The 14,014-nt window shown below is 36.7% G+C and overlaps 1 protein-coding gene across 2 annotated transcripts in view; it reads left to right on the top strand.

The window, feature by feature from the left end:
- UBE2E2 (ubiquitin conjugating enzyme E2 E2) overlaps positions 1 to 14,014 on the top strand; it is a 301,893-nt gene that overhangs the window by 245,848 nt on the left and 42,031 nt on the right. For both annotated transcript variants that reach the window (XM_079114334.1, XM_079114335.1), the window contains exon 5: positions 9,546 to 9,693. In XM_079114334.1, coding sequence (XP_078970460.1) covers positions 9,546 to 9,693 — 148 coding nt within the window. The remainder of the gene's footprint in view (positions 1 to 9,545; positions 9,694 to 14,014) is intronic.

The following is a 14,014-nucleotide window of genomic DNA, read 5'->3' as shown; positions in this document are numbered from 1 at the left end:
AGCCTTTTTTGTTTTTATTTTGAGACAGGGTCTCGTTAACTTGTTGAGGCTGGCCTCAAACTTTAAATCTTCTTGGGTCTGAAAGAGAATGCTGGCTGTTTCAAAAGCTTTTACTAGTGAGTTTTACCTTGATCATGCAATATATCTGCTGATATGACCAGGCCACATGTATTTTAGGTTCAGTTTTGTATGTATGTTATGTATTTCACAGTGCTAGGAATCAAACCCAGGACCACACTCATGCAAAGCAAGAGGTTTGTTTATATTGGTGTTTGTGGCACATATTGAGTGCCTACTAAATATTTACTATATCGTCAGCTTAATTTTTATGAAGTCTCTTGTGAAATAATAATCTATAGGAAAATTTGGTAAAGTAGCATAGGGCAGAAAAATGTTCAAAATATTTTCTTCTTCCTCAGATATTCTCCCCAGTTTTCCAACTTTGCTCTTTAAGTGTGCTTCTAAAATGCTCTTTTATTTAAAAAACTACAAGTATCCACAGGGAGGTTGTCTATTTGAGCACTAGCCTATGGTAGATTAGCTTTTGCTATATGCAAACAATGAACTCTTTCTATATGGGCACTGCACTGGACATCAGTAGAAAGAAAATACTTTTATGAGTAAATCACAGTGTGATGAGGAGGTCCCATGGCAACTGTGATAATAAAAATAGGAATATGATGAAGGAACCCTGAAGAGATTGTGGCGTATTACAAAACTCTGGAATCACGAATTTTTCTACTTTTGAAAGGTGGTAATTATGGCAATCTAAAGCATTAGAACATATAGGAACAGTCCACATGCCTATTTAATTCAGTAACACCTATCAGAATAGAAATTGATCAACTTCACCAAAGTAGATAATTTTCATTGGCATTATTAAAAAAGTATAAAACACTGTCCAAAATATTCACAGAATTATTTGCAAACTCATACTTATTACTTTTTGTCTAACTATACCTGTTTTTGTGTTTATGAAATGTCCCCACTTAAAACACAACTAAGAGTCAATAGTGAAAAAGAAGGGAAAAAAAGTCTTCAATTAGAAAATGGGAAAAGACAGGACAAACCACAGAGGTTAGCCAGATAGCATGTGAGCACATGAAAAGGTGTTTGATGTTGCTAGCCGTTGGGGAAATGGCAAATCAAATCCACAGGGAGGAATCACTTTACCCTACCAGAATGGGTAGAATAAAATATAGTAGTAACATCTAAAGCTGGCAAGAATGCAGAGAAACTGGATCACATTGATAATGGTAACATGAAATGGTTCAGTCACTCTGGGAAAGGGTATGACCGTTTCTTATAAAACTAATGTGAACTTTCCATATGACCCAGCATTTATATACACTCTTGGGCATCTATCCCAGAGATATAAAAACCTAAGGTTCATGTAAAAAAACACAAATGTTCATAGCATCTTTGTTTGTAATAAAGAAAAACTGGAAATAATCCTATAGTGTTGTAATTTCTAAAGATATATGCATTTGGCAAATGATTTAATCAGTCATACCTAGAAAATGAAACCTCTCTTGTAAACAGTAAAGTACACCCAGCAACACAGAAGGCTGAGGCAGGAGGATCTCCAAGTTCAAAGGCAGCCTCAGCAACACAACGAGGCCCTAAGCAACTTACTGAGACTGTCTCAAAAGAGGAGGGGGCAGCGTCCTGGGGATGTAGCTCAGTGGTTAAATAACCCTGGGTTGAGTCCCTAGTATCAAAAAAAAGAAAAGAAAGGGGGAGAAAAAAAAAAACTGAAGGACAGGGTTCAAGGAGCTTCTAGCTTATTGACTTCATGGAAGTTGGTATGCCCCATAAGAGCAGAGAAGCTCCACAGTCTTTCCCCTGTGCTTCCCCTGTGCTTCCCCTGTGTATCTCTCTGTCTGCCCTTTCATCTATATCCTTTGTAATATCCTTCATAACAAATCAGCAAAGCACTTATCTGAGTTCTGTAAGATGCAAATGATTGGATCCAAGGAGGGAGTCATGAAAACCCCATTTATAGGCAGTGGATCCGAAGTTCTGGAGTCCCAGAGTTAAGATTGGCATCTGAAACAGGAGGAAGTCTTGTCTGACTATGACTTTAACATGTGGGATCCTACTCTGACTCATAACTCCAAGTTGATAGTTGTCAAAATTGAAATAATCCAGCTGGTATCAGAAAATGTGTTGTTAGGGGTAAACCTTGGCCCATATTTGGTCACAGAACTGTTCTGTGTTGAATGTGAGTAAGAAAAACAGTTTGGTTTTTCCTATCATTGAAACGTAGATGTACTTCAGTGGATAAATGGTTAAACAAACTGCTGCATCCATACTATGTATGGAATACTATTCAGTAATAAAAAGGAATGGATTATTAACACAGAACAGTGGATGGCTCTCAAGGGAATTATGCTGAGTGAAAGGAACCAATTTCAAGGGTTACATAGTATATAATCCCATTTCTAAAGCATTCTTGCTGTGTCTGCATTATAAAGATGAGAAAAAGAATTGTTATGGGTTGCCAGGAATTAAAGAAGTAAAAGAGGATGATAATTGTGGCTGTCAAAATGTAACACTAAGGGTATTTTTGATGGAAGTGTTCTATATCTTGACTATACTTTCCCTGTGTATAAACACATGATAAGATAGCATAGAACTAAATACACATGTGCATAAGTGTATATAAAACTGGTAAAATCTAGGAAGTATCAGTGGACTGTTAATGTTGGTTTTCTGTGCTATTCTTACACAAAATGTTACTATTGGGGGAAGTTGAGCGAAAGATACATGTATTTTCTCTATTATTTCTTACAATGCTACATAATCATTGCAAAATTAAAAAATAACAGGCATAGAGGCTGAGTAGAACACACTTTCTCATATTTTTTATTTTTTTATTTTTATTTGTTTTAATTAGTTATACATGACCATGAATGCACTTTGATACATCATATATAATGGAGTATAATTTCTCATTCTCTGGTTATACATGATGTAGAATCCTACTGTACATATAGTTATATATATACATGGGGTAATAATGTCTGATTCATTCTACTGTCCTTCCTACCTCCATCCCTTCTCCCCTCCCTTCACTCCCCTCCCTTTACTCCCCTCTACCTAATCTAAAGTAACTCTGTTCTTCCCTAGCCCCTCCATATTGTGAATTAGCGTCTAAATATCAGAGAAAACATTCGGCTTTTGGTTTGGGGGGATTTGCTTATTTCACTTAGCATGAAATTTTCACTAGCTCCATCCATTTACTGGCAAATGCCATAATTTCATTCTTCTTTAAGGCTGAGTAATATTCCATCATATGTATATATGGCATTTTTTTCTATACGTTCATCTGTTGAAGGGTACCTAGGTTGGTTCCATAGTTTAGCTACTGTGAATTGAACTGCTATAAACATTGATGTGGCTGCATCACAGTAATATGCTGATTTTAAGTCCTTCGAGTATAAACCGAGAAGTGGGATAGCTGAGTCAAATGGTGGTTCCATTCCAAGTTTTCTGATGAATCTCCACACCACTTTCTATAGTGGTTGCACCAATTTGAGGTCCCACCAGCAGTGTACGAGTGTACCTTTCTCCCCACATCTGTGCCATTTATTGTTTATATTATTGATAATTGCCATTCTGACTGGGGTGAGATAAAATCTTAAAGTCTTTTTTTAAATATTTTTTAAGTTGTTGATGGACACACTATCTTTATTTTATTTATTTATGTGGTGCTGAGGATCAAACCCAGTGCCTAACATGTGCTAGTCAAATGCACTACCCTGAGCTTCAATCCCAGCCCGTTTTGATTTGCAGTTGCTAAAGATGTTGAACATTTTTTCATATATTCGTTAATCAATTGTATTTCTTCTGTGAAGTGTCTGCTCAGTTCCTTAGCCCATTTATTGATTATTTGGGGTTTTTTTGGTGTTAAGTTTTTTGAGTTCTTTATATATCCTGGAGATTAATGGATCAGCAAAATTGTGTGCAAATTCTGGCTATATCCCTTACCACACATGAACCTTTGAGCCAGTTCTTTAACCTCTCTGTTTGAAGTATATAATTTTCTCTTTATGATTTTGCCAGTTTTTACTTTGTATATTTTTGGCTGTATTATAAAGTACAACAGATTCCTAGTTGTTTTCCCCTGATGAATGATTCATCTTATCATTTAGTGACTCCCTTTATTCCTAAAGGTACTTTCTGCTTTAAACATCTATTTGTAGTCATTTAAGCTCATTTTTAGTTAGTTTTTAGTTTGCATATTTTATTTGTCATGGCTTAGAATTCTCAGGGAAAGCTGGACATGGTGGCTCATGCCTGTAATCCCAGCTAAGTAGGAGGCAAAGCAGGAAGATTGAGGCAATTTAGCAACATTCCATCTGAAAAAGAAAAGGAAAAAAAAAACCAAGGCACAGTGGTTCACACCTGTAATCCCAGCATCCCAGCATCTAGGGAGACTGAGGCAGGAAAATTGCAAATTCACGACCAACCTCAGCAACATAGCAAGACCCTGTATCAAAAAAAAAAGACAGATCCAGACTGGCGCCCGCCTGTCCCACACCAGGCCCCGCACATTCAGAGGCACCTTGCTACACTCCCCATCTACCAATGTGTGCTAGTCTCCATCCTGGGACATTTCTGCCACCATCTTTATTTGGAGCAGCTTCCATCTTGGGACACTGCTGAAGACTAAAAGCTCATTATCAAGGTACCTACTGCCACCACCAACTAGGGAGATGGTCTCTTCCATCTAGGGATAACAGCCGGTACCTGAAAGATCATCACCAAGGGCCCTACAGGCTTGGTTATATCTGAGGTATGCCTGCTAGGTGTGCTAATAGCCACCATCTTGCTGCAGAGGCAGGAGAGAGCCTTGCAAGGGGTCAGTAGGTGGGAAAAGGGCGTGAGGGCATCTTGATCCCAGCTCATCCAGCCAGCCCGGCACCCACCTGGATCCCAGAGACAACTCAGGCAGCACCTCCTGGACCCTGTTATCAGCCTGGTCCACGACTCCCTACCCAATAAAGCATCCACCTGATCACCTGATCCCGCCAGTTTGGCAATCAGCAGGGCCCTCCGGCTCCTCAATCTCCAGTCTCCCAACCACCACCTAACCAACAACCTGGTCCAGAGCCTGCAGTTATGTGGCTGGCCCACAGCTCTCAATGCCTGGTCCTGATCTGCTCAATGCAGAACAGCTTTCTGAGACAGGCACACAGCTGGTACTCAGCCCTCAGGACCTCTGGGGAGAGAGGTTCCTGACTTGTAAGTCAAAAGAGTGGAGGCAGGAGAGATATAATTTAGAGGCTAACTCATAGACCAAGAATTGTGGAGTCCACAAGTGAGGGAAGGGGCTAAGACAGGCTCCTGTGTCACATGAGTGAACCCCAAAGGAGAGTCCCAGGGTGCGGTCTTCCAGTGAGACTGGTAATGGCTACACCCTGCCTCCAGGAGTCCCACCTCCAAGTCTAATGCTCCTACTTTATTAACTCATCATTCTGAGGGTGGAGTTACCAGCAAACTCCAGACAGCCCCACCTGTCAGAAGAGAAGGGGGGCAGAGAAGATACTGAACTCCAACAGAAACAAGTGTTCAGTTTTTCTTTTAAGACTTTTTTTTCCTCCCCATATATTTTTCTTTTTTCTTTTTTTCATTTCCCTCTCTCACAGCCCCATCATTTTTTAAATCAAGTACTTTTCATGCATCAGGCTACTGAGAACTGAGAGGATTGGATAGTATATTACAGTTTTGTTGTAGATTTTTTTATCATTATCACTTGCTCTATTTTCCTCTTATTTATCTGTTTCCTGAGTCTCTTTCTCCCTTTTCGCCTGCTAACAACCAAATTCTTTTGATTACTCTTTTACTCTTCCTATGGTCTAGTACCTCAATATTCTCACTTCTTACCTCATCACATCCTACACCCCTCCCACATTCCCACATTCTCTTTTTGTCCACCATTTGAAATTGTAGACCTTATTGCATACCTATTGTTTATATTGTAGATAATAATCAAACATCCATCTCTGTTTATTTGCCAATGACATGATTCTGTATTTAGCAGATCAAAAAAATTCCACCAGAAAACGTCTAGAACTCATGAGTTCAGCAAAGTAACAGGATATAAAAATCAACACCAGTTTATCTAATGCATTTCTATTCATATGTGATAAATCCTCTGAAAGAGATATTAAGAAAACTACCCCATACACAATAGCCTCAAAAAAATAAATTACTTGGGGATCATTCTAACAAAAGAGGTGAAAGACCTCTGCAATGAAAACTACAGAACACTAAAGAAAAAAAATTAAAGGAAACCTTAGAAGATGGAAAGATCACCCATATTCTTAGATAGGCAGAATTAATATTGTCAGAATGTCCATACTACCAAAAGCACTATGCAGATTCAATTCAATTCTAATTAAAATTCCAATGATATATCTCATAGAAATAGAGAAAGCAATCATGAAATTCATTTGGAAAAATAAGAGATGCAGAATAACCAAAACAATTCTTACCAAAAACAGTGAAGCAGGCGGTATCATGATACCGGGATTTAAACTATATTGCAGAGCAGTAGGAACAAAAACAGCATGGTACTGGCACCAAAATAGGCAGTGGTACAGAATAAAAGACACAGAGACAAACCCACAAAAGTACAGTTATCTCATACAAAACAAAGGTGCCAAAAACTTACAATGGAGAAAAGAGGGCCTCTTCAACAAATGGTGCTAGGACTGTAAATCCATACTTAGCAAAGTGAAGTTAAACGCCTCTCACCCTGCACAAAACTCAACTCAGAATGGATCAGGGACCTAGGAATTAGATCAGAGACTCTACACCAAACAGAAGAAAAAGTAGGCCCAAAGGTTCACCATGTTGGCTTAGGATGAGACTCCCAAAGTCCTAGAAGTAAAATCAAGAATCAATAATAAATGGGATGGATTCAAACTAAAAAGCTTTTACTCAGCAAAGAAAACAAAAATGTGAAGAGAGAGCCTACAGAGTGGGAGAAAATCTTTACCATATGCACTTCAGATACAGCACTAATCTGCAGAATTTATAAAGAATTCAAAAAACTTAACATCAAAAGTACAAAGACACCAATCAATAAATGGGCTAAGGAACTGAGCAGATGCTTCACAGAAGAAATACAATCAGTCAACAAATATATGAAAAACTGTTCACAATCTCTAGTAATTAGAGAAATGCAAATCAAAACTACCCTAGGATTTCATCTCACTCCAATTAGAATGGCAGTTATCAAGAATACAAACAACAGTAGGTGATGATGATGATGTGGAGGAAAAGGTACACTCATACATTGCTGGTGGGATTGCAAATTGATGTAGCCACTTTGGAAAGCAGTATGGAGATTCTTTAGACAGCTTGGAATGGAACCACCATTTGACCCAGCTATTCCACTCCTTGACCTATACCCAAAGGACTTAAAATCAGCATACTACAGTGATGCAGCCACATCACTGTTTAGAACAGTTCAGTTCATGATAGCTAGATTGTGGAACCAACCTAGATGCCCTCCAATAGAAGAATGGATGAAGAAACTACGAGATATATGTATGTGTAATGTGTGTGTGTGTGTGTGTGTGTGTGTGTGTGTGTGTGTGTGTGTAATGGAATATTACTCAGCCATAAAAAAGAATAAAATTATGGCATTTGCAGATAAATGGATGGAGTTGGAGACTATCTTGGCTAAGCAGGATAAACCAATCCCAAAAACCCAAAGGCCAAAGACCAAATGTGAATACTGATACATAATGGGGGGACCAGGTGGTGGGGGGGGGTGGGTAAGGGAAGAATGGAGGATCATTAGATTATGTAGAGGGAAATGAGGGGTGGGGATGTGGGGTGGGAAAACTCGTAGAATGAGGCTGACATCATTACCATATGTACATGTATGATTTCACAAATAATGTGACTCTACATCGTGTACAACCAGAGAAATGAAAAGGTGTACTCCGTTTGTGTACCAAGATTCAAAATGCATTCTGCTGTCATGCATAACTAAATAGAACATTAAAAATTTTTTTTAATTTTTAAAAAGGCTGGGGATGTGGCACAGTGGTTAAGCTCCCCTGGGTTCAATCCCTGGTACCTAAAAAATAAAAACCTCAGGGAGACATTTTAATCCGCAATCCAGAGCCCAAATTTTCTCTGACAAATTTCTTTGCTATCTCTCCTATAAGGCATATCTCTTGAAGTCCATCCTTTACTTACAGGAAAACTAAGTGTCCTAATTTATGTAAAGGGTGTCAGTTCAAACCTCCTGCTACATACAGGCCTAAGAGTTCATCTTTTTCCTCCACGAAGGCATCAAGACACAAACCTTCATTTTATTAAGAATGCCTACCATCCTTAATTCTCTTTTTTCCCGATGCCCTACTGCTGGTATGCTTACTATAATTTTTGTTTGTCAATTTTGGCCACTGAGAATTCCCTGGAAGATTCAGCTGTGCATTTTAAAGTATATTGGTTATATTATCTTCACTATTTCTAGGTACTTGAGAGGTGTATGTTGGGGGCAGACGTCAAGGTTATTTGGCCTGGCATGGTGCCTGAAAGTCTTGCCTGAGAATACTGCTGTGTTGTTCAACAACTATTGATTTCTGAGATTTGACATCTTATAAATTACATAAATATCCTAGTGTTTGGGTGCTGGATTCACTGGTGGGGTGCTAACACCTACAGGGATCTGCCATTTTTTTTTTTTTTCTTGGTTCAGAATCATTTTGAACTTAAGGTACCAGAAAATGGGTCTTTAGAACACCCAGGTTTTTTTTTTATTTCAACTTATCAATTTGAGACTATTTATAATCATAGTAATAAGTAGCATGAAATCCTAATGATGCTTATAAAAGGCTCACATAGCTAAAAGTGATTTTTGACCATTTTCGATTGAAATTGTTTTTAAAGATGGTAAAAATTACATAAGTAAAGTATAGTGGTAATTTTGTTATCAGGGTAAAGGTAGACTACTAATATTACATTCAGAGTATAGAATTCAATAAGGAAAAGTTTGTAAATTAATTATAACTACCATAGTAATTTAACTAAAATAGTAAGTTACAACTATTTATAACACGTAGTTCTATAAGCTAAGCAATTTACATGCATGCCCTAGTTCATATTTTAAAACCATGTTATAGAATAACATTTTCATTTTATTAGTTATTCTCTCTCTTCTTGGTATTTGAGTTTCAAAAATGTACAAAATTCTTAAAAATAACTGGAATCCAACAGTTTTCTGTGAAAATTTTCAGAGATCAGAGTTAGTTTTCACCTCAGTTATAACTGAATCAAGTATTAATTCAGCCCCCAGACCACTACTTAAATAATAGGACTCTTCATCAGAAGTAGAATATCCTGATTTTGTTTTTGGCATTTTCTGTGCCCTGGATGACAGATTATAAATGTTGATTATTGATTATTCTTATGTATGTATCTAAGGAAAATCAAGGTAGATTTTAACCAGCATATTGGACTATTTTGTTTAACAAAAGATGTGTCTACTTAAATAACAACTTTACATTTTCTCCTAGGTTACCTTCCGAACAAGAATCTATCACTGTAATATTAACAGCCAAGGAGTGATCTGTCTGGACATCCTGAAAGACAATTGGAGTCCAGCCCTAACCATCTCTAAAGTTCTTCTCTCCATCTGCTCGCTTCTTACAGATTGCAACCCTGGTAAGAGACCTTAAGTTAGCATTGAATAGGCACTTGTCAAGACTTAAACACCAGACCTTGGTGTTTAATGCCACCACTACTACTATTACAATTACTGATTTTAGGTTTACATAGTATGTAACTAATTTCTTTTTGAGTCGTCTCATTTTTATTTTTAAGCTCTATTATTTACCCAAAAGGAAAAAGCATAATGTGATAAAAATTCATGAAAAAATTATTTTAGATGAGAAAGTACATCTAAAGAATGCATTAAATTTTCCTGCCAAATAATAATAAAAATTTAAATCTAATAGCTTAATCTTTAATTAGATGCCTACCAGAAGATGTAAATTTGAGAAATGTGGGCTATTAAAATCTGATTACAACCAGGCAGTACCACACAGATGTGACCTTTTGGCATCTTAATAGCCATGAATCCTGACAAGCTATTAGAACAAAAAAGCTGAATGGTCCTGAACTGGGAAATACAACTTCCCAGGAAAACTGAAGAGTTTATGGCCAGGTCTTTGTGGTTTACTGCTGTGCTTAACACTGAAAGTTCTCAGTCCTGTGGTCTCCTAGATGTCTAAGTATGTTGTCTTTGACTAATTTCTTCTAAGTAAAAGACAAACCAACTGCTGATTTTTTTTTTTTTTTTTTGCATATTTGGGTTAATTTAAATTCAAAGTAGTTATAAGGTTTTCATTGGTGTTCTCAATGGGAGCTTTCTTGCTTGAGTACTTAATTAATAACCTTAATATTGCACAAAATTCTACCTTCCATGTTTATGAATAAAATCTTCTGCTTTTACATGTTTGTTATTTTTTAGTAATAAAAACTTCTTTAGTGAAGAAATGTGACATGATTTAATAAAATTTTAATGTATTTAAAATGCCTTAAAGGTACAAATTGTTTTTAATACCAAAAGAAATTATGTAAGGTCATTATAAAATACTTTTAAAATTAATTCATACTTTACCACAGGTAGCGAATTCTGGTCTTGCTACATTAAGTGGGTTTTTTTTTTTTTTTTTTTTTTTTTTTTTTTTTTTTTTTTTTTTCAGAAAATCCTACTGTTCCTATTTCAATCTCATTTGTTTCTTTTTGTATAACCTCATTTAGTGGCAATGTTACAAGAAGGCAAAGGCTCTTTTGTTTGTTACCCAGGATGAACTATATGTGAGAATCTGTTCTTACTCCAGTATTCCTGCTTAAAGGAGTGTATTTGTTTCTCCAGTACTACCTCTCTTTAAGAAGATTATTGTTAAGTGTACTAGTGGGTTTTTTTTAAGGGTTTGGGGGGTTTCATTTTGTTTGGGGTTTGGCTGTCTCAGAAAATTATAGATGCATTCTACCAAAAAAAGAAAGAAAAGAAAAATTACTCCTGATGAAAGCAAAATCACATAAAATAAGGGTCTACATTTTGAAAATAATGTTGTGGGTTTTTTTGCTTTGGTTTGGTTTGATTTTTTTTTTTTTTTTTTTTTTTTTTTTCAGTCAGACTCTCAAGTTTTCTGGTCTGGGCTGAGGATGTAGCTCAGTGTTGGAATGTTTGCCTTGTATGTGCAAGGCCCTGGTTTCATGTCCAGCACAGTCAAAAAAAAAAAAAAAAAGCCAGGCATGGTGGTGCATATTTGTGATCCCAACAGTTCAGGAGACTGAGGCGAGAGGATTCCAAGTTTCAGGCCAACCTAGGCAACTTAGCAAGATTCTAATTTAAAATAAATAAATAAATAAATATATTTAAGGAGTGGGGATGTAGCTCAGTGGTAAAGTACTCCTGGGTTCGTTCCCCAGTACAATCAATGGATGGATGGATAGAAGATACATAGATAGATAGCCAACCAGCCAACCCAATCTGGCCTTGAACTTCCTGTCCTCCTGCCTCAATCTCCCCAATAGCTGGTATTAACAACCTTGTAATGACTAGTGAAAATAATACTATTAATAGTAAGAAGTAGTCTAAAAATAACAATGGCCCTTAAAAGCTAGAGACAACCTATCCAACATGAGAATAGGATATTATTTGTAAAATCATGCTGACATTTAGTTAATTGAACTTTAACAACATTATAAAAAGTTTCCTAATTGGCACCTCACTTTTATGAAGGTTGACATTTCTAGATTAAAAAGAGTTATCTTAAACAAGTCAAAAAATCCATTCTTTTATTTAATAGACTTCTTTCATGCTATTATCTGATTACACTTTAAACCTCTGTAGGTTTTTTTCCTCCTTAGATTTAAATCGAACTTCAATCTAAGCTATCTTCAAATTATCACAAGTATGTATTTGATGGAATACGAATAAATAAGATTGTCCTGTTACTGAATCTGTAGTTACTTTAACAAGATAAATGTGATCACTTCAAAAGTAGTCCTTGCATGACGATATGTATTTAACCAACTTAAAATATGCTCTCACATTTATCCTTCCATGAACTAATTTTTAAATTTTTAATAATTTTCTCATAATTTACATTTGCCTCTTTCAAGAGTTTTTGGCCCATTAAAAAATAGATGTTATCTTTTTCGGATGATACGGATACACAGCATACATGGATTTAAAAACCACCTTTAGTTTTATTGGTTGTGTGACCTTGGACTGGCCACTTCACTTTGCTCCTGCGTGGTTTCTTTTTTTTTTTTAAGTGGGTCGGGGGGTACCAGGGGTTGAACTCAGGGGCACTCAACCACTGAGCCACATCCCCAGCCCTCCTATGTATTTTATTTTGAGACCAGGTCTCACTGAGTTACTTAGCACCTTGCCATTGCTGAGGCTGGCTTTGAACTCTCCATCCTTATGCCTTAGCCTCCCGAGCCACTGGGATTATACGTGTGTACCACTGTGCCCAACTTGCATGGTTTCTTATATAAAATGGATATTATTATCAACCCTACCTAAATCACTGGGTTTCTGTGAGTTTAAAGTGAGATGGTATATATGAAAACCTTTTGTAAACAGTAGTATGTTGTAGCTAATATTCTTTCCTAGAGTGTTTCAGACACCAAATAGGCATACAGTAAATGATAGATAAATACCCACTCAGTTTAATTTAATTAAGAGAAGATAGTATTAAATAATCCCTAATACCACCACATCAACATTGACACTCTTGAATTTCATAATCCAAACCTGATTCTGAATTAGTAGTGCCTACTGTACTGTCTCTTAAGGTGGCTTCTCTGGAGTGGCAAACATCCAGTCCAAACATGATCAGCCCATTGATAGATACACCAGTGCTTATTATTCTATTCACAGTAGTACACCTAACCACTGACCTTATTTAACCACCACTATTAAGTAGCACTCTTACTTGTCAGTCATTGCCTGAGCACCATAGTTTGGCTGTAACACAGTCAAAAACAGCAGCAGAAAAGGAGTAAAGGATGGTATGATCAAATGGTCAGTCAGCACCAGCTTCCCAGATTCTCTGGATTTAGTCCTGCTTGGTAAACAGGTTTTAGCTAGAATCACATTGCCATTTTTCATGGAGTACTATTATTTTTAAATACTATATTCTCAAGTCTTATTCAACATATATACAATTGCAGTTCTGTTCTATTTTGTGTCATGTTTTCAAGTTTATTTTTGCTATTTTGCAGGTGGTTTTTTTTTTTTAACCTCTTAGATACTATGTGGTCTTCTTTATTATGAAATATGTTTCTTTAAATATTATTTAAGATGTGCTTATATTATGATCTTCAGACCTGTAAGTAATGAATAGTTAACCCATGAAACCATCAACTATCCGGGGCTGGAGATGTTGCTTAGTGGTAGAGCACTTGCCTATCAGGTGCCAGATTACCACCATAGTACCACCCAAAAAAGAGAGGGAGAGAGAGAGAAATAAAGGAACAAATGAAAGAAAAGAAAATCAGCTCTGCTGAGAACTCTGACATTTATAACAAGGAGCCAAACAGTTTTCCTGTACCTGATGCTTTATTTACACAGTAATGAATAGAAATATATCTTCTACATTTTTCCTTTTCCCTTTGGTACCAGGGATTGAACCCATGGGTACTTTACCACTGAACTATACCCCCAGTCCTTTTTGTATTTTATTTTGGGTCAGAGTCTTACTAAGTTGCTTAGGACCTTACTGAATTGCTGGGGCTGGTTTTGAACTTTAGATTCCCCTACCTCCACCTCCTGAGTTGCTAGAATTTCAGTGGTACACCACTGTGCCCGGCCATTGTTGTTTTATTCACCTCAGTTCCAATTTCCTACTTTGCTCCTTTTCTTTCTAAAGTATAATGAACTTGTTTCATTTTTGAACACATTTCTGAAGATAATGTATCATTTAAAAATCTCCCCCTAAACAGTCTTTATGAGACAGAAATT

The sequence above is a fragment of the Sciurus vulgaris genome (genome assembly GCF_902686455.1).
Source record: "Sciurus vulgaris genome assembly, chromosome: 16".
Lineage (NCBI taxonomy): Eukaryota > Metazoa > Chordata > Mammalia > Rodentia > Sciuridae > Sciurus > Sciurus vulgaris.
This window is presented reverse-complemented; position numbering and strand designations above follow the sequence as displayed.